The sequence below is a fragment of the Sapajus apella genome, unplaced genomic scaffold (assembly GCF_009761245.1).
Source record: "Sapajus apella isolate SASKATOON/1434 unplaced genomic scaffold, GSC_monkey_1.0 scaffold218, whole genome shotgun sequence".
NCBI lineage: Eukaryota > Metazoa > Chordata > Mammalia > Primates > Cebidae > Sapajus > Sapajus apella.
This window is the reverse complement of record NW_022437158.1, coordinates 249,531-271,376: the sequence shown is the minus strand read 5'-3', so window position 1 is coordinate 271,376 and position 21,846 is coordinate 249,531. Positions and strand designations below refer to the sequence as shown.

Here is a 21,846-nt window from a genome sequence, read left to right as displayed (position 1 = left end):
CCGCCTCGGCCTCCCAAAGTGCTGGGATTACAGGCTTGAGCCACCGCACCCGGCTATTTATTTTCTCTAATAGAAAAATGATGAAAAATTTCTATTTAGAATAGTTCTTTTTATCTTTTTACAAACGTGTATCTGTCTGTATTTTATACATAACACTTCTTGCACTCAATAATATTACCTAAACATCTTGTGGAAACAGAAATTAGTACATATGTAATAAAGAATTCTGAATTTTGATCCAAGGCTTGCCTTTAAAAAAATAAGCAAACAGGCCAGGCGCGGTGGCTCAAGCCTGTAATCCCAGCACTTTGGGAGGCCGAGGCGGGTGGATCACGAGGTCAAGAGATCGAGACCATCCTGGTCAACATGGTGAAACCACGTCTCTACTAAAACTACAAAAAATTAGCTGCGCATGGTGGCGTGTGCCTGTAATCCCAGCTACTCAGGAGGCTGAGGCAGGAGAATTGCCTGAACCCAGGAGGCGGGGGTTGCGGTGAGCCGAGATCGCGCCATTGCACTCCAGCCTGGGTAACAAGAGCGAAACTCCGTCTCAAATAAATAAATAAATAAACAAATAATAAAAAATAAAATAAAATAAAGAATTCTGAATTTATTTCCAGAATTTCAGTAGTAGTCAAAATAAAAATTATACAATTGGCTATAAGTAATAAAACTCATGCTGAATTTTTTTTCAAAGAAAAGGATGTTTTTCACTTTAAACTCTTTTCTATTTTCTTAGATAGCTATCCACTGTTATTTGCTTCAAAAGTCTATAACTCAAATTGGAGGCTCCTTGGTTTTCACCTTTCAGTCTTGTAATTTTTTATTAGGAAATATATCACACATACAAAAGAAATTATAAAATATACATAAGGCTCTCAAAGCATAGTAAAATTAATCGAAACTAAACAATCCATTCAACTTGTTTGAAAATGTTCATAATACAATGTTGAGGAGGAAAATGGAAAAATACATACATACAATTTAAAGCAGTAATAATAAAGCAATCCCCCATATACCTGTCACATGCATTAAGAAATAAAAATGTTGGCTCGAGATTACACTGGAGGACAAAAATAAAAAAAGAAAAATTTACGTATCCCTTAAAAACTCCATACAGTCCCTTCCCACCAAGGTACTTACTACGCAAACTCTATGTTAAACATCTCCCTAAAGAACCCGTAAGTGTATGAGGTGAATGGGAAATTAAAAAAAAAGAACACTTGTGCACTGCTAGTAGGAATGTAAATTACTACATCTATTATGGAAATCAGTATGGAGGTTCCTCAAAATATTAAAAATAGAATGAACATGTGATCCAGCAATCCCACTACTGGGTACATATCCAAAGGAAAGAAAATCAGCATCTCAAAGAGGCATCTGCACTCCTGTGTTCACTGCAGCACTGTTCACAACAGCCACGATCTGAAAACAACCTAAGTATCCATCAACAGATGAAAAGATAATATATATACACAATGGAACACCATTCGGTATAAAAAGTAAGGAAATCCTGCCATTTATGATAACACGAATGAACCTAGAAGGCATAATGCTAACTGAAATAAGCCAGAGAAAGAAAAATGCTGTAGCGCATCCCTTATATGTGGAGTTTTGTTTTTCTTTTTTTTTTTTGAGACGGAGTTTCGCTCTTGTTACCCAGGCTGGAGTGCAATGGCGTGATCTCGGCTCACCGCAACCTCCGCCTCCTGGGCTCAGGCAATTCTCCTGCCTCAGCCTCCTGAGTACCTAGGATTACAGGCACGTGCCACCATGCCCAGCTAATTTTTTGTATTTTTAGTAGAGACGGGGTTTCACCATGTTGACCAGGATGGTCTCGATCTCTTGACCTCGTGATCCACCCGCCTCGGCCTCCCAAAGTGCTGGGATTACAGGCTTGAGCCACCGCGCCCGGCCTGAGTTTTGTTTTTCGAGACGATCTTGCTCTACAGCCCAGCCTGGAGTGTAGTGGCACAATCACAGCTCACTGCAGCCTCAACCCCCTGAGCTCAAGCCATCTTCCTGCCTCACCCTTCTGAATGAGTGGCTGGGACTACGGGCACATGCCATACCTGGTTAATTTTTTAATGTTTTCGTAGGGATGGTGTCTGCAGGCTGGTTTTGAACACGTGGTCTCAAGCGGCCCTCCTACCTCGGCCTCTCATAAAGTGCTGGGATTGCACATGTGAGCCACAGCACACAGCCTATAGATAACAATACTGCACTGTATACTTGGAATTTGCCAAAAGAGTAGATCTTAACCATTCTCACCAAAGCAAAACAAAAAAAGGGTAACTTAATTAATTTGACCGTGGTAATCACCTCACTACCCTTACATCAAAACACTTTGTACATTTTATATAAAACTTGATTTGGCAATTATACCTCAATAAACCTAAAAAAAAAAAAAAGTGTTTTGTTAGAGTGTCATCACCCATGGGTATGTGTCTACGCCATGTGTGCTTCTGCTGACGCCCAACACCCATGCGCACGCTAGCAGCGTCCCCGGTCTGCACTGGTTGCTCTATTAGCACCCTTCCAGGAATGTGCACAGTGCATTCACTCTGCGCCCAATGGACAATCTGCTTCTTTCCAACTGGGGGCTGCCAAACCCAATGCTGCTAGGAACATTACTGCACATGTGTTTCTGGGGCACAAATACAAGAGTCTCTCTAGAGCACTGTGCTGGGTCAGAATATGCTCTCTGCTCACCATTTTCAGATAATGCAAAACATTTCCAAATAACTAGATCAAGCCCCACTCTCATCAAAAGCGGATGAGTTCTATATCAACGGAGTCTCTCAGTTTAACTTTTGGCAATCTGGTGAGTCTAACAGAGTCTAAGCAGTTTAATTTGTACTGTAAAGGCTGCATCTCTTTTTCATGTGTTTATGGGCAGGCCTGGCCTATTGTCCTACTGTTCTAATGTAGATATTTATCAATGTGGTCTCTAAATGCATTAATATATTATATTCCTCCAGGCATTGGCAGTAAAGTTGCCCCACTAACAAATTTTCTGATAATCTCCAACTTAAGAGTTATCTTCTTTTTTTCAGGGAGTCGGGGAGATAGAGTTTTGCTCTGCCACCCAGGGTGTGTGGTGGCACAATCTCAGCTCACTGCAACCTCTGCCTCCCAAATTCAAGCAATTCTTGTTCCTCAGCCTCCTTAGTTGGGACTACAGAAGTGCACCACCAGACCCAGCTAATTTTCTCCTATTTTTAGTAGAGACAGGGTTTCACCATGTTGGCCGGACTGGTCTTAAACTCCTGACCTCAGGTGATCTGCCCACCTCAGCCACCACACCTGGCCAAGAGTTACCTTCAATTGCATCAAACTCATTACAATGAGTACCTAAATAGCAGAATCAAATTATTATTCCCCACTGAAAGGAGCCAGGCTCTTTGTTGAAATGACTGATTCCAGGGCCAGATCAAAGAATATACAAGATGAACCTTAAACACCTTGTGCCAGAAAATAAAGTAGTACTCAGAAAGTAAGAGAGGTATGTCGAAAGTATACTACAGCCGGATTGAAGAGGCACCAATTGGTCAATCACAGATAACCGGAGCATCAAAATGAATAATAACAAAACAACCAGGAGCGGGGCTGGGCAGCAAATGACTGGCAAGGAGCGTCAGACAACTTCATGGAGTGATAGACATGGACACAGTGACCATCGTGTGGGTTGCATGGGTGTATGCATTTGACAAAACTCTGCCAACTGCTGACAATGAAGATCTGTGTGTTCTGCTTTTAAAGCATGCCTCATTTAATGTAATTTACCATTTTTACAAACTAAAGAAAAACCACATATCATTGTCAACAGATGTATTTGACAAAATTCAACATCTATTCATGATATACTGGGAGTAAAACAGAATTTTCTTACCTTGATAAAGAACATCTGCAAAATCTACAGTTAACACCTAACTTAACAGTGAAAGACTACATGCTTTTGCCCTAAGATTGCGAAGAAGATCATACTGGATGTCCTTGCCAATGCAATAAAAAGAAAAGAAATACAGATTGAGGCCGGGCACGGTGGCTCACGCCTGTAATGCCAGCACTTTGGGAGGCTGAGGTGGGTGGATCACGAGGTCAGGAGATCAAGACCATCCTGGCCAAGATGGTGACACCCCATCGCTAAAGAAAATTAAAATTAAAATTAAAAAATTTTAAAAATAGCCGGGCGCGTTGGTTCAAGCCCGTAATCCCAGCACTTTGGGAGGCCGAGGCGGGTGGATCACGAGGTCAAGAGATCGAGACCATCCTGGTCAACATGGTGAAACCCCGTCTCTACTAAAAATACAAAAAATAAGCTCGGCATGGTGGCGTGTGCCTGTAATCCCAGCTACTCAGGAGGCTGAGGCAGGAGAACTGCCTGAACCCAGGAGGTGGAGGTTGCAGTGAGCCGAGATCGCGCCATTGCACTCCAGCCTGGGTAACAAGAGCGAAACTCTGTCTCAAAAAAAAAAAAATTAAAAATTAAAAAAATTAAAAAAAAGAAATACAGACTGAAAAAGAATCCTGTTCTATATGCAGACAGGATTCTCTATGTAGAGAATCCCATGGAATCTCCAAAAAAGGTCCTAAAACTAATAAATGAGTTTAGCAAGGTTGCAGAATGTAGGTTCAAATAATCAACTGTATATCTACTTCCAATAAACAGCTGAAAATTTTTTTAAGTACTATGTATAAAACCTACCAAAATTGGAATACTGAGGTATATATCTAACAAAATATATGCAGAATTAGTATGCTGAAAGTTACAAAATGCTGACAAAAGAAATCAAAGAACACTGAAATAAATGGAGAGATATACCATATTCATGGACTGAAAGACTCATGTTGTTGTTGTTGTTGTTGTTGTTGTTTTTAAAGCTAAGCCTTGAAGTAGACTCATACTGTTAAGATATCACTCCTCTCCAAACAGGTCAATAGACTCAACACAATTCTAATCAAAATCCCAGCAGGATGCTTTGTAGATATCAACAAGTTGATTCTAAAATTTACACAAAATGAAAAAGGAACTAGAATGACATCATCACTGTCATTAGAGAAATGCAAATCAAAACCACACTGAGATACCATCTTACACCAGTTAGAATGGCAATCATCAAAAAATCTGGAGACAAAAGACGCTGGAGAGGATGTGGAGAAATAGGAACACTTTCACACTGCTGGTGGGAGTGTAAATTAGTTCAACCATTGTGGAAGACGGTGTTGCGATTCCTGAAGGATCTAGAAATAGAAATTCCATTTGACCCAGCAATCCCATTACTGGGTATATACTCAAAGGATTATATATCCTTCTATAATAAAGACACATGCACACATATGTTCATTGCAGCACTGTTTACAATAGCAAAGACCTGAAACCAACCCAAATGCCCATCAGTGATAGACTGGACAAGGAAAATGTAGCACATATACACCATGGAATACTATGCAGCCACAAAAAACGATGAGTTTGTGTCCTTTGTAGGGGCATAGATGAATCTGGAAACCATCATTCTCAGCAAACTGACATAAGAACAGAAAATCAAACACCACATGTTCTCACCCATAGATGGGCGTTGAACAATGAGAACACATGGACACAGGGAGGCGAGCATCACACACCAGGGTCTGTTGGGGGCCCTGGGGAGGGATAGCAGGGGGTGGGGCAGTTGGGGAGGGATAACATGGGGAGAAATGCCAGATATAGGTGATGGGGGGATGGAGGCAGCAAACCCCCTTGCCAGATAAGTACCTATGCAACGACCCTGCATGATCTGCACATGTACCCCAGAACCTAAAGTGCAATTATAAAAAAAGAAAAAGAACAAACTTGGAAAAATCACACTACTTGACTTCAAAACTTATATAAAACTATAGTAATCACAATAGTGTGGCACTGGCAGAGAGAAAAACACATAGTTAAAGAGAAGGGAAAATGAGAGAATCCAGAAACAAACATACCAATAGGGTCAACTAATCTCTGGCAAAAATGCAAGTCAACTCAACATACATAGGATACTCTTTTTAAGAAATGGTGCTGAAACAACTGGCTATTCACATGCAAATGACTATTTTTATGTTTGCCATGTTACACAAAACTTTACTCAAAATAAATCATAGATCTAAAAGTAAAACTACAAAGCTTCTAGAAGAAAACATAAAAGAATATCTTTCTGGCCATGGATTGAGCAGAGTTCTTAGATATGGCATCAAAAGCAAATCCATAAAAGAAAAAAAAGATAAATTGTACTCCTACAAAATTTAAAACTTTTGCTCTGGAAAAGATACTGTTAAGAGAAAACAAAGACAAGCTAAAGACAGGAAAAAATATTTGCAAATCATGTAGCTGACAAAAAAACATGTCCATATTACATGAGGAACTTTCAAATATAACAATAACTCAATGAAAAAATGAGTGAGACATGAACATATACTTTGTCAAAGACATATGAACAGCAAATGAAAAAATGCTCAACTTCATCAGTCTTCAGAGACATCCAAATTAAAATCAACACGTCTACTAGAAGGACTAAAAAAGAAAACTGACAATAACAAGTACTAAGGAGGAAGCGAAACAAAGAGAACTATCATACAATGCTACTGGGAACACAAAATGGTACAGGCACTTTGGAAAAGTTTGTAAGTTTCTTTTAATCTTTTTTGAGAGAGTCTCACTGTCGCCCAGGCTGGAATGCAGTGGTGCCATCTCAGCTCACTGCAATCTCCACCTCCCAGGTACAAGCAATTCTCCTGCCTCAGACTCCCAAGCAGCTGGGACTAGCGGCACACCACCATGCCTGCCTAATTTTTTGTATTTTTATCCTTTTATTAGTAGAGACAGGATTTCACTCTGTTGGTCAGACTGTTCTTGAACTCCTGACCTCAAGTGATCTGTCCGCCTCGGCCTCCCAAAGTCCTTGGATTACAGGTGTGTGCCACTGCACCCGGCTGGACAGTTTCTTAATAAAGTTCAACATACCCAGAAATCTGACCCCTAGGGTCAGATTAAAAATCAGGCAGTCACCCAAAGGAGAATAGTTTCAGAGACACTCCTTGACTCCTAGGCATTTACCCAAATGAAATGAATGCCTATGTTGACACGATAAACTGTACGTGTTATTTATGACAGCTTTTATTCCTAAATTCTAAAAACTGGAAACAACCCAAATATTCTTCAACAGGTGAATGAATAAACAAACTAGGGCACATTCACACAATGGAATCAGCACTCAGCAATAAAAAGAACAAATTAATGGCAAATAAAGTAGATGAATCCAAAATGCATTATCTTAAGTGAAAAAAGCCAGACTGAAAAGCAACTGAGACCAGGATTCCATTGATACTCATCCTAGAAAAGGCAAAATCATTAGAGATGGAGAACAAAGGTCAAAGGAGGCTCGAAGGGTTGATGGGGGAACATTACGGGAGTTGACGGGAACTGTTCTGTTTCTTGACTGTGGTGGTGGTTACACAACTCGTCAAAATTCACATGTACAAACTAAAAAACAGTATGTTTTACTGAATGCAAATTAAGTAAGTTTAAACAAACATAAGCAAATACTGATAGTGATATATTACAGCGTACTGATTCTAATAAATGTAGATGGAATGATGGAGTTAGAAAACCCATCGTGGATTCTTTACAGTAACAATTGATTCCGGCAAGACTCATCAATAGATGCTAGAACTAGTGGGCAAAAGTTTAATGAGATCCAGGATATTTACATACCCTCAAAGTATTTTCCCCTAAATTACCCATCATTTACAAAAGGAAAAATAAATAAATTTCCACTGACAGGCCTAGTAGAAATCACCTTAACAAAGTAGTCAAAGTTAACATTACTAGTTATGGGACAAAGTGACATCACAGCCTTCTGATAAAACACATTGTAATAGACGTATCGTTACTTCTACAGCATTCTTCTCAAAAACACATGATCCAAATATGACACAAGAAAACAACAGACAGTCCTACATCAAAGGACACTGTACAAAATAACTTGTCTATACTCTTCAAGGCCCAGGCCAAAGCCAAGGTCATCAAAGACTGAGAAACCAGCCCAGATTAAAGAGGCCAGAGAGGCAAGACAACTAGATACTAGACCGGGGGAAAGAAACACTAAGGAAGACATCCTCGAGACAAAAGATGAAATTTGAATATAAACTATGGATTAGAATATATTATTGTATTACTGTAAAGCTTCCTGAGTTTTATCACTCTACCGTGATTAGGTAAGGGAATAACCTTATCTAATCCATGCTAAAGTATTTACAGATAAAGGAGTATGATATGATGTTTTATATATGTGTGTATGTGTATATACATATGAGAATAAAAATAACGCGAATGAGGCAAAAACAACTGGTAAATTTGGCAACGGACAGAAGGGGTTTTTTTAAATAATTATTTCAACTATCATGTACATTTTAAATTACATCAAAATTTAAAATAACAAAAATCCCAAGGATGAAACTGCTTTCACAACCCAGCAAAATCTATTCCAAAGCTAGTAAAATTCTGACCTTTTTTTTTTTTTGAGACAGAGTCTCCCTCTATCATCCAGGCTGGAGTGCAGTGGCGCAATCTCAGCTCACTGCAACCTCCACCTCTCAGGTTCAAGTGATTCTCCTGCCTCAGCCTCCCAAGTAACTGGGATTACAGGTGTGTACCACCAAGCCTGGCTAATTTTTATATTTTTGGTAGGAACAGGGTTTCACCATGTTGGCCAGGCTGGTCTGGAACTCCTGACCTCAGGTAATCTACCCACCTCAGTCTCCCAAAGTTCTGGGATTACAGGCGTGAGTGACCTATAGTTTTAAATTCTTGACATTATTAACAATGAGTAATTTGCAAAAAATTAAAAATAATCAGTTTGCATTCACTTAACATCCATTTAGAAGCTTATGGTCCTGATGATTTCAGAAGTGTATTTCACTTCAGCATTTCCTCTAGCTATGGTAAATACCAATTTATCATCTGCTTGAATCTTTTTTTTTTTTTCTTTTTCTGCTTTGCACTGTTCTCAAAATACAAATAAAGGACACAAGAAAGAACCAACATTTAAAACACAGCACACAAGGAATCCTGAGCATACATTCAACAGGACTAAGTATTAGATGACATGCATGCTAAAGCTACTACTGCATTACAGGTATACGAAAGGAAATAATGCACTAAGATCTGTGTCATCATTAACTCATGCAATTTAATTTTATAATTTTATATGCAGGAAGATTTTTTACTGTTTAAAAATAAGAAATGGGCTCTGGAAAAAAATGCTGAAGAGCAAGTAGTATATTGAAGGTTAAAATATCTGGATGAAGGAAAAGTTTGGGATGATACTACATTTTAGAACCATCGAAAAGTACCTGAAATGGTTGCTGCTGGGATGAAAAAGCAGCAGAAACCTTTGGCGGAAGCTGGGTTGCTATAGCAACGGGAGTCCCAGTCTGCCCATCCTTTCCTGTCACAACCTTTACCTGAGAGGAAATATTTTGAGAAAAAAAGGCAACATAATTTTTAAAACTGCTCAAAATTATGTTAGAATTTTACTGCTGATAGCTCACTGACATTTGGGGTTTAAAAATGGAAAGTTTTTGTATCAAATCCTGTAAAAGGATACTGAATTGACAGATTTATAGCATAACAACCCAACTCAAACTACAAACCTTGCAAAAACTCCAATTTCAGTCAAAGTGCAATATCCTTAGATTCTGCAACTTCAAATTTTGAAAATGCATATGGCAGACAGACTTCAAGTAACAAAGCCCTAACGACTCCACAGGAAATTTGCAGAATAGCCACTCTGTTATCTAAGGTCAGAACAGCAAAGGTCTTTTTCAGCAGGAAGTTAGAAAAACGAATTTATTTTTCTTTCTAAGCACAGATAAGGGGGATTGAGCTTACAGACAACATTGGTATACAAACATAAGAGACATGAATTTTACTATTTCAGGACAACAGAGGTGAAATCCTCAAAATAATCATATAAACCTGTTGAAAAACAAAAACGGTCCATCCTGGAAAAGGTGTTAAAGAAAACACAAAAGGGCAAAGCCACACAAATACATCCACAGATATCAGTAAGGACTGCTTGAGCAAAGAGACTAGCTTTTGTTCACCAAAAGCAGATTTCTTTGCAGAAGAGCTGACAGATTTAAATTATTTTGCTATATGATAAAACAAAGTAAGCTCCACCAACATAGTATACACTACACAACACGAAGGCACGAAATACAGTGCGTCACAGTCCAATTCACTCTCACCCTGGTTTTCAGGAAGTCTGACTCACCATGGTACTAAGAAATCTCTGTTGGGGGGGTTTATTATGTGCCATTCCAGGCACCCAAAAAGTATACTCTCAAAACAGAGTCGCCCTTAAATATCACTCAACACTTATTTATAAAAATAAGTTTAAAGTATGACCTCAAATCTTGGGACAACATCTAAAAATTAAGTAACTTCTCAAGGATAGTTTTTTGCCATAACTATATGAAGATCCCATATAAATACATCTAGTGACTTATGGCTGGCTATTATAAAAAGCTAGTGACTTCCATCTGTTTGAAAACCATGCTGATGGTGTTTTTACAGAGAGAGTTACAGAAGTAAAATGTGAAACTTGGAAAATCAAACAAAGGGTGCTGTGCTTTCACACATTTGGCTGGTGACAGCTGTCAGCGTCAGCCAATGAACCACACAACCAGATACAAGTCGAAAAAAACGGACACACTTGCTGAGTTCTCTGAACCTGAGATGACTCCTTGGTGCTCGATGAAAACCTTGGGTGTTGAATACGCACTCATCACAGCGCAGCTCCGGCCCTTCCTCCTGACACACTTCCATGGTCAACAGCTCTTCCCATGAAGAGGCCAAACCCATTCTTCACTTTTACTTATGGATCAAATCCTTGTGAAACTAAAACCTTATAAATACCACAGGCTCAATAAATTATTACTTAATTCACTGTTGCATCGACTCTGATAATCTAGAAGACTTGTACTAGGCAAATTAACTCCTGTTTCTTACCTCATCATTGATAACCTCAGATTTTTCTTTCTCCTCTTCCTCCTCCTCCTCCTCTTCTTCAATGTCCAAATCATTCTGCCTAAGATACGCTTGTAATGGGGCATAATGTTTCTTCTTGAAAGCTAAGAAATCCATCATATTCCCTTGAAAATGTTGCAAGAAAAACAGTTCAATCAAATACTCCTTGAAGACCTCCTTCAGAGCCTGCATCTCCTGGTAATGATAGTCCAGGCACTGCTTCCTCATCTGTGCCATCTCCGGAGAGGCTGGGGGAATCTCCTCTAACTTCTTGGGAGCCTTCTTCACTCCCGTGTTCCCCGCAGACGTGAGTGGCAGGCTGGAAAGGCCTGGGGGCACGGCAGTCCTGGAAGGGCTGGTGGGCGGGGGTGGGGAGGTCATCCCAAACCCCGCTGCGCCCCCAGCCCCAGGCAGCAGTACGCTGGGCGTCCTCTCGAAGCCCAGGGATCGGGGCAGCGGCGGCCCCTGCAGCACCTGCTGCTGCTGGACCAGCTGGCCCTGGATGATGCTGCTGATCTGAGGTGGCAGGTTGGCCGTGGTGATGTGGCTTGGGCTGGCCAGGGGCTGCAGGCCGGCCCCACCGGCAGCCGCAGGGCTCTGGGGTCCCAGGTGGTGGATGGTGCCCCCTGACTGTGTGTGGGGCTGGGAGAGTCTCCGCTCTCGGACCGTGATGGGTGTGCCCGCGTGCTGGAGCTGAACCTGGGCCCCCTGGGCGATCTGGGTGAGTCCTGACCCATCCTGAAACACAAAGTGTCCGCCACTGGATGGGCTCAAGCTGATCTGCCTCACCAGTACGCTGGCATCCACGAAGCCCCCGCTGGGGCTGCTGCTGCAGAGACCCAGCCCGGGGCCAGGGGCACCTGCACGCACATTCTGCAGGGCCTGCCCCGGCCCAGGGCTGGGCTGCGTGGGGCTCTGGGTCTGGACCTGCTGGGACAGGGGGGACGTGACCTGAATGTATGACGGAGACCCGTGCTCAAACCGCCGAGGCTGAGTGCTGAACTGGAAGCCTGGAGAGGTGGGGCTGGGGAGCGGCAGTGGGGCCAGTGTGATCTGCTGGTTTCCCCCGACGACAGGGCCCACACTCTGCAGGGTGATGTTCACATTCTGCCCAGTCGCAGGGCTCCTACTCATCAGCTGCTGTATTTGATAACTGGGAGACTGGGGTGCCGACGGGCTGGCTGAGGGAGCGAAGGGAGCCGCGGGGGGGGGGGGGGGGTGGGGGGGGGCCGGCTGCTCCTCACCCTCGCTGCCAGGGCAGGCCCTGGGCCTCTGCAACTGATGCTGGACGTTCTGAGGGCCAGTGCCATGGTGCATGATCACCTCCCTTCTGTATCCAACGTGTCGTTCTCCTAAAAATTACAATTACAATCAAGTTACTTGAGGGCAAACATAATTGTTTACCACTTAGCACTGAAAAGGTACTTTGAAGGTATATTTTTACCACATCTGATTCAAATGACAGAGCTGACTCACACTCAGTACAGCACAGCTAGATAAACGTGTCCTCAGTCACTGTTGTGCCTGGGGTGGGCCCCACAGAAGTGGGTGGGTAATCTAAACCACCTACTGCGGGACGGAGCGAGCATCGCTGACCTCAACAGCTAACCTGTGCGGGCGCTCGGTGAGACCAGGCCAACCCTCAAACCCGCATGGCCACCCTGTGGGGTAGAAATACTCATACCCCATCTGAAGGACGAGGAGACGGAGCTACAGGAATATCTGTGAGCTGTTCAAGGCCACAAAGCCAGCAGGCAGAAGGGCAAGGTCTGAACCTAACACTCACACTGTGACCCATAAGCCCCTTTCCAGCCTCTGCCCACCCCTTCCTATGAAGGGACATCTCCCTGCTCACTGCTGCCCAGTGCCCAGGAGGCATTCTGTGACTCCTGCTGAACGAAGATGTGCAGCATCACCTCACCAAAAGCAAATATCCAGCCCTCCCCAGCCAGTAGTTCTTATCAACCTCCAGACTACCTCAACTGCAAACTCTCCTGTGACAAATGCAGTTGAAAGACACTGAGCCACAGGTGTGTGTCAGGCCCTGTGCTACTGCCGGAGAGTAGAGACAGACATAGGTAAGACAGTCCTTGCCCTGGGGAGGCTGCCACCCTATGCCAGGAGCTAGGAGAAAACATGACATCAAGTCCCGGAGGGGAAGGTAGGGAATGGCCTCAGATCTCAATGTTCTCCGTAAGAGCACACAGAGAGAAGAAACTGTGAGAAGGTCTCAAGGGAGAGAGAAGGGAGATGGCCAGGACCTGGCTCTCACTCTGGGGTAAGTTGCCTTTCTGGCTCTGCAAACTCTCTGTGAGGCTGTACCATAATCTCAAAGGAGCTGTAACCCAAACGCTGCTGAGCACAAGTGGACGAGAAACAGCAGCGGAAGAGCAGAAGGGACCACTGAGAAAAGTCGGCTTTCCGGACAGGATGAAGCAGAGGACGGGGCAGACAAGGGTAATCCTGGGATGAGACAGAGTCAGACCTGGGCTAGACTCCAGTGTCTACAGGGGAAAGCAGGGCTAAAGGTAAGCAGTGAGCCCCACCACTGCAGCACCTCGCCCCACGTTCCCCACTGTGGTCACCCTCTCTCTCCTAAGAAAAGCAAGGGTGCAAACGCAGTGGTGAATGGGGCCTGCCACCCCAGTCAGTGCCAGCGTCCCAAGAGGAGCTGTGGGCACTGCCCACAGCAAGGGGGCGGCTGCTGCTTGAATCTATTTAACAGCTAATTTCTGTCATAAAGGAACAAAAATCTCATTCAAGTTTTCAAGGGAAGCAGATGGAGAAAAACTGACTCTTGGTGGCACAGTTTAGCACTGAGCCAGTGGGTCAGAAGTCACATCAGCCCCGATACTCTGGTTCACACTCAGGCCACATAAGCCAGCCTGGCCTGGGTGCCACCATTTCAGACTTCTCAAGTCCTGCTAGACACACCCAGCTGCCCTTGTCTTCTTGGAGGGCTGGCTGGACAGCTACCAGAGAGCTTCTTCCTGCTTCCTCCAAGACAATCAAGACCCCCGTTCTTTGCAAGGGCATCACTGCTTATCTCTATGAGAAAATGTACAATGGATTTTTAAAAATCATGAACCTAAAGAAGATGAAAAATGGCCAGGCACAGCCGGGCATGGTGACTCATGCCTGTAACCCAGCACTTTGGGAGGTCGAGGCAGGCGGGTCACTGTAGGGTCCAGCCCTACAGGGTCCTGTGAGCCCCTCTCTACAGGTGTGGAGATAAGAAACTGTGGAAATAAAAGACAGAAGACACCAAGAAAGAGAAAACAGAGTTGAGCCCAGGGGTCCACTGCCCACCAAAGCACAGAATCTGGCAGTGGCCCTGAGTGCCTGGAAACTCTGACTTTTATTGAGTACAAAGCAGAGGGCAGGGTAGGTAGGGGGAGGTAATGGTGGTCGGTGATAGGGTCAGTAAATCACGTGTCTTGGAGATAGGGGCCCAGGTCTTTCAAGTGGATGAATCAAGGAGAAAACCTAATGCGTCAGCACTTTTCTCATACTTGTCAGGAAAGAACAAAGATATTAAGATTTGTTACTATTACTGATTATATCCTCTAAGAAAAAGAGAAACCAGGTGCAGCATCAGAACATGAAAGCAGACACGGAACGTGACTGCTGAAGCACAGCATCACACAGAGAGAATTAAACCCCCGGATGTCTGCAGCCCTACCTGACAGACGTCAGGCCCACCCCAAGAGCTTGGAGGAACGGAGTTTTCTCCTAACTCCCCTGAGGAAGAAGACATTGCGGACGTTCTGGACGTCTCCTTCCCTAGTTGGCTAAACAGCAGGCGCTTTCCCAGCACTGGCGCTGCCACACAGCCAAGGCGCCCTCCAACAGCCCTTATGTGGGCATGACAGAAGGCTCAGAGCATCTTGCCTTAGGATCACAATGTTACCTCAGTTCTATGCTTCACAACCTGATCATGAGTAAAATTAAAAGGTTACACTGAGCACATACATTTCTCATTACGTGTGAATAACTACATGATTATTTACGATTACATATAGGAGTAACTATGTAGCTCTATCTCTAATTCTTTTCTTGTTCTATATTTGTGTGGGAACAGGCTGAGGCTTCAGACCCTTGCCCCGGCACTTGTGGCGTCTCCCATGGGGTCTCCCCACAACAGATCACTAAGTCAAGAGATCGAGACCATCCTGGCCAACATGGTAAAACCCCGTCTCTAATAAAAATACAAAAATTAGCTGAGCGTGGTGATGTACGCCTGTAGTCCCAGCTACTCAGGAGGCTGACGCAGGAGACTCACTTGAACCCGGGAGTCGGAGGTTGCAGTGAGCCGAGATTGCACCACAGCACTCCAGCCTGGCAACAGAGCGAGGCTACATCTCAAAAAAAAAAAAGAAAAAAAAAAGGCCAGGCATGCCTCACACCTGTAATGCCAGCACCTGGGAGGCTGAGGTAGGAGGATCACTTGAGGTCAGGAGTTCAAGACCAACCTAGGCAACGTAGTAAGACCCCATCAAGAAAAATACAAAAATTAGCCAGCCACGGTCACCGTGTGGTAGCCTGTAGTCTCAGCTACTCAGGAGGCTGAAGGAGGAGATAGCTTGAGCCCAGGAAATTGATGCTGCAATGAAGAACTTCTCAAAAAAAGAAGTTCTAAAACTTACAAGGCTCTGGCCGGGCACGGTGGCTCACATCTGTAATCCCGGCACTTTGGGAGGCCGAGGCAGGTGGATCACCTGAGGTAAGGAGTTCGAGACCAGCCTGACCAACATGGTGAAACCCTGTCTCTATAAAAAAATAAAAAATAATAAAACTTACAAGGCTCTTACAAGTTTCAGGTACCTGGCTAAAATACATGTATATATGAAATAAACGACTACAGAATTTATAAATGCACAAGTATACTCCTAACAAACATTTAAGGAAGTGCATAGGGAGGAGCAGGACCACAGAGAAACCCATGCGCACACCCCTCCCACCATCCAGCAGAGGGCCCATCAGAGTGAGTGTAAGGGACAGGAGCTCAAGGTGGGGGCAGTTAACAACGCTTTTTTTGTTTTTTGTTTTTTTGAGACGGCGGAGTCTTGCTCTGTCACCCAGGCTAGAGTGCAGTGGTACAATCTCAGCTCACTGCAACCTTCAACTCCCAGGTTCGAGTGACTCTCCTGCGTCAGCCTCCTGAGTAGCTGGGACTACAGGTGTACATCACCACACTCGGCGAAGTTTTGTATTTTTAGTAGAGACAGGGTCTCCATGTTGGCCAGGATGGTCTCACTCTCCTGACCTTGTGATCCACCTGCCTCAGCCTCCCAAAGTGCTGGGATTACAGGCGTGAGCCACCGCACCTGGCCAACAGTGTCTATTACTTTCAAAACAAGCTTCTGTTCCTGATCTTATTCAACAAGCGTTATGACAGGAGATTAGTGTGAAACTGGCACAAAAGCTGAATTAACATAGATAGAGTATATTCAGGGTTATTTCCTCACAAAACATCCCCAGAATGTCAAAGGAGATCAGTAAAAGAAAATGAGGGCTGGAAAGAAATTCTCTCACATATAGTAATTCACAAATCCAACGGAAAGGTAAGAATTGGGAATTTTAAAGTTATGTTACAAAAACAAATTAATGAATTGAGAAAATTTAGCTTAAACTCTCATCACAAATCATACATCATAATAAATTAAGCGCCGGGCGTGGTGGCTCACACCACTAGTCCTCGCACTTTGGAAGCCCAAGGCAGGCAGATCGCTAGAGGTCAGAAATTCAACACCAGCCTGACTAACCTGGTGAAACCCATCTCAACTAAAAATGCAAAAAATTAGCTAGGCGCCGTGGCAGGTACCTGTAGTCCCAGCTACTTCGGAGGCTGAGGAAGGAGAATCGTTTGAACCAGGGAGGCAGAGGAGGCAGTGAGCCAAGATCGTGCCACTGCACTCCCGGTCGACAGAGCAGGACTCTGTCTAAAAAAAAAAAAGTTAAATAAGATGGAAGTGAGGATATGCAAAGACCTTCCCTTACACTCTGAACATAATTGATTTTTAAATTTTATTTTTAAAACAATGCACCAAGATAAGATAAAAAACATCCCTTGGGCCGGGCGCAGTGGCTCAAGCCTGTAATACCAGCACTTTGGGAGGCCGAGGCGGGTGGATCACGAGGTCAAGAGATCGAGACCACCCTGGTCAACACGGTGAAACCCCGTCTCTACTAAAAAATACAAAAAATTAGCTGGGCATGGTGGCGCGTGCCTGTAATCCCAGCTACTCAGGAGGCTGAGGCAGGAGAATTGCCTGATCCCAGGAGGCGGAGGTTGCGGTGAGCCGAGATCGCGCCATTGCACTCCAGCCTGGGTAACAAGAGCGAAACTCTGTCCCAAAAAAAAAAAAAAAAAATCCCTTGACTAGATATAAAACAGAAACTCATGAAGGAAAGCCTGAGATTACAGGCCCAACAGATGCTGGGTCCAGAAGAAAACACTGAAAACCAGGATTTCAACTCCTAAAGGCAATGGGTACACAAACGCCTCTACAGACGACTGAGAAGCAAGGCTCCCCAGGGGAAACCAGGGACTGGGTCACTGCTCTTCCACTTCCTCTTTTAGTGAAGAGAGGCTAAAAAGGCCAGGCGACATGGCTCACACCTGAAATCCCAGCACTTTGGGAGGCCAAGGTGGGCGGATCACCCGATTCAGCAGTTCGACACCAGCCTAGCCAATATGGCGAAAACCCGTCTCTACTAAAAATACAAAAAAAAATTAGCCAGCCGGGGTGGTGGGCATCTGTAATCCCAGCTACTCAGGAGACTGAGGCAGGAGAATCACTTGAACCCAGGAGGTGGAGGTTGCAGTGAGCTGAGATCACGCCATTACGCTACAGCCTAGGAAACGAGCAAAACTCCCTCAAAAAAAAAAAAAGGCTGAAAAGCTCCATCAGCCTACTGCAGGCTGCAGCCAGCCACTAGCTGCGAAGCAGGTCCACCCAAGCACACACCGTCATCAGCACTGAGACTTACTGTGGAGCCTCAATGGAAATAAGATGCTGTATTTCGCCCTGAGGACCCCAGAGGCTGAGCTGGGACACAGAAGGCAAAGTCCAATTCCCATACAAAAGAAGCCCTAAAACAAAACTGAGGGACAAGCGGGCAGAGAGAGAAAACAGAAGAATTTCAATGAAAGGAAACAGAATGATGGACAACACCTGTGGACGGTCCTTACGAAGAGACACCATGGCGGCCAGCATAGGATGCCAAACTGCACAAACGGAAGGCGAGATCTGGTAACTACATCCTTCCCGAACAGCCCCACCTGCAACTTGACTCAAGCCACTCCCTCACCTTTCATCCCTGCCTCCCAAAATCCAACATCTACCTACAGCATGGCCTACCTGCTGCACGAAAGTGTCCCTCCCGGAGGAGCTGTTTCCCTCCTCTACCTCATTAGCATTCCAAGCCAATACTAAAGCGCCACTTCTTTTTTTTTTGGGATAGAGTCTCACTCTGTCACCAGGTGCCAGGCTGGAGTGCAGTGACACAATCTCGGCTCCCCGCAAACTCCACCTCCCAGGTTCAAGAAATTCTTCTGCTTCAGCCTCCAGAGTAGCTGGGACTACAGGCACACGCCACCAGGCCCAGCTAATTTTTGCATTTTTTTTTTAGTAGAGACGGGGTTTCACCAAGTTGACCAGGATGGTCTCAATCTCTTGACCTCGTGATCCGCCCGCCTCAGCCTCCCAAAGTGCTGGGATTACAGGCTTAAGCCACTGCACCCGGCTAAAGTGCTACTTCTAATTATTAATCCCATTCTGTATGCCTAGGTCCCTACCAAATCCACCTGTTTTTAAAAAAGAACTTTTGCATTAATATACTTATCCAACAAATGGTTACTGCGTATTTACTATGCCAGACACTGTCCGACACGCTGGGGATCTAAGAGTGTACAAGACAAAGTGGCCCATGCCAGGTACCAAGTGCAACGGAAGAGACTCTGCAGAGAGGGGAGAGCCACCGCGTGGAGCCGGGCCAGTTGCTGTTACACAGGGCAATGAGGGAAGGCCTCTCTGAAGAGAGAATTTTGAAAGGAGAACACACTGGGTGAGAGTGAGATCCATGCCCAAGTAGGGCCCAGTGTGCTAGGCAGAAGCAACATGTGTCCAAGCCATGAGCCAGGTGCAGGTGGTGGCTCAAGGAGAGTGGCTGGAGCCATAAGGTGAGGAGTGGGGTGCTGGGTCACAATGCCATAGAGACAGCAGAGGCCTGGTCACAAATGGCCTCCAGAAATTGCCTTCGGAACTCTCGCCTTTGGTCTGAAAATGAGAAACCATGAAGGGAGCAGAGAAGTACATGATGTGATGTCTGTGTAAACACATCACCCAGCTGCTGTGCTGAGAGTAAACTGAAAAGTCAGGTTTGAGAGCACTCTAGAAAGCACCGACAGGTCCGATTTACGACACAGAAGAAACGCACAGTTCACTGCAAGGTGCTGTAACCAGAGCAACAGGAAGAGCAAAGCTGCCCCTGACTGAGGTCATATAAAAGTGGCAGTGTGGCTGGAAAGACCCAGCCAGGTGTAACGCAGGCCATGCCAACATGCTATATTCAGTCATGATACATGAGTATATTACCTGGGACTTACAGACCAGAGAAAGGGTCTGAGGATGGCCTTGAGTCAGTGCAGCATTTACGCGGAAGAGATGAGAAGGGACCTGCTGGGAGACTGGGGTGGCAGTCCGTAAGCTAAGTGGAGAACCATTCAAGAGGGGTGTCTCCATGACTGAGGTCATGTTTTAAGGAAGCCACGAGCTGCTGCTAAGAGGCTGCTGCAGGGGGACCTGGCAACGTGGAGGCACCAGAATCCCAAAGGAGTTGTTTCAGTGGAGGGATAGGAACCAAAAGCTTAAATGAAGTTGCTTTAAGAGACCAGGACAAGAGAAAATGGTGACAGACACAAAATCCTTCTGGATCTTGGTATAATGGAAAGCTAAGACCTCAAAAGGGCAGCTGGAAGGGCTATGTGGGGTCAAGGGTCTGCCTGTGAATGAGAATTCTCTGGAGAGAAGGTAAGCTGAAGGCAAGACTGAAGAACACTAGGGCTGTGGCCTTGAGTAGGCAAGGAAGAGCAGACCCAACAATACAAGGGATAACATCAAAAATCTTTCACAGAGGACAGCACCAACGAACGTCCATGTAGAGGTTTCAACGGCACACGATCGTGCCAACTCTATGTTTTACGGCACAAGAAATCGTATCACATAATCCCAATTACTTAAATTAGAACGAAAGGCCATAAGGAAACCGTCAGTCGTACTTATCTCTGGGTAGCAGAATGACTTATAATTTTTTAAACATATTTTTGTTTCTCCCAGCTGTTCAGAGTGTCCCATAGAAAAATTACAAAAATCATTTTATTGCACATATTCTTCAAAAAAAAAAAAAACAGAGAACACAAGTAAAAAAGAATACAACTCATCCATAAACCCAGAGATGCCCTATTAACGTGGCCAGGTGCGGTGGCTCGAGCCTACAGTCCCAGCATTGGAAGGCCAAGAAGGGAGGATTGTTTGAGCTCAGGAGTTCGAGGCCGGCCTGGGCAGCGCAGGGAAACCGCGGTCTGTACTAAAACACAAGAAGTTCGCCGGGCGTGGCGGCGCGCGCCGCAGTCACAGCTACTCGGGAGGGCGAGGCCGGACAATCGCTTGAACCGGAGGCGGAGGGTGCAGAGCCGAGATCGCGCCGCGCACTCCGGCCTGGCGACAGGGCGAGACTCCGTCTCCAAAACACGAATAAACAACCAGCCGGGCCTGGAGGCCCCGCCTGCGGTCCGGCTGCCCCGGAGGCCGCGATCGCGCCGCCGCCCTCCCGCCTGACACGGAGCGAGCCGCCGTCTCAAGCGGCAAAACCCGGCGCCGGGACGCGCCGCCTTCCTGCCTCCGACCCGGCGGCACTGAGCGCGGCGTGAGGGCCAGGCGGGGCTCGGCCGGCGGGGCGGCTTCGGACCGTCCCGTGGCCCCGTGGCGGCGCGTTCCGGGTCGCGCGCGGGCGGGGTCCGCAGGTCCCGCGTGAACTCCCCCCGCCGCCCGTCAGGAAAGCGGCTCCGGACGTCCCCGCCCCGCCCCTCGGCGCCGCGTCCGCGGCCGCGGGGGAAGCGCAGGCGCTCGCCAGGGGCAACAGCCGCCCCCGCAGCCCCGAGAGCCGCGAGGCGCCGGCCGGAACGCCCAGGTTCCCGCAGGGCCGCCGCGCCGAGCCGCCCTCGGCCACGCCCCCGGCCCGGGAGCCCGGGAGCCCGCGGGCCCAGGGAAACGGGCGCGGACCGCGCGACCTCTCGGCGGCGGGCGCCACGACGCAAAACCCCGGGCCCGCGGCCCTCAGACCGGCCGCCCGCCCGGGGTCGCACACGGCGGCCGCCAGGGCCTGGTCCCCACGCGACGCCCGAGGCCGGCCGGCGAGCGGGCCCTGTACGCCCGCGGCCGCGGCTCTGCGACCCCGGGCCCTGAGCGCCGCCGCCCGGAGAGCTTCCCGCGCCCGTGCCGCCCTCCGCCCTCACTCACCCCGGGCCTCCGGGCCGCGCTCCGGCCGCGTCGGGAGGGCTGGAGGCTGGAAGCGGCGCCGCAGCCGCTCAGAGCATCCGGGGCAGCGGCGGGAGGAAGCGGCGGCGCGGCTGCTACGGCGAGCCGGAAGGGACGCGCGCCGCCGCGCCCGTAGCTGCGCTTCCGCGGCGCCGAACTGACCGCGCGAGGGCGCAGGAGAACCAGGGTGCCGCGACACTCTGCCGGGCGGGAGGGGGCGGGGCCGAGGCCGAGACTGACGGGAGGGGGCGGGGC

The 21,846-nt window shown here is 46.6% G+C and overlaps 1 protein-coding gene across 12 annotated transcripts in view; it reads right to left on the bottom strand.

Annotated features, from left to right (window-relative positions):
• The window catches only part of EP400 (E1A binding protein p400), a 128,388-nt gene extending 106,704 nt beyond the window's left edge, over window positions 1-21,684 (bottom strand). For 7 of the 12 annotated variants that reach the window (XM_032270874.1, XM_032270875.1, XM_032270882.1 and 4 more), the window contains exons 1-3: window positions 21,574-21,684; window positions 11,033-12,402; window positions 9,373-9,483 (exon numbers count right to left, since the gene is read on the bottom strand). In XM_032270874.1, coding sequence (XP_032126765.1) covers window positions 9,373-9,483; window positions 11,033-12,367 — 1,446 coding nt within the window. In that variant the 5' untranslated portion in view covers window positions 12,368-12,402; window positions 21,574-21,684. The remainder of the gene's footprint in view (window positions 1-9,372; window positions 9,484-11,032; window positions 12,403-21,573) is intronic. The other 5 variants (XM_032270877.1, XM_032270884.1, XM_032270880.1 and 2 more) reach the window with 1 other exon arrangement.
• Between the last annotated feature and the right edge of the window lie 162 nt (window positions 21,685-21,846).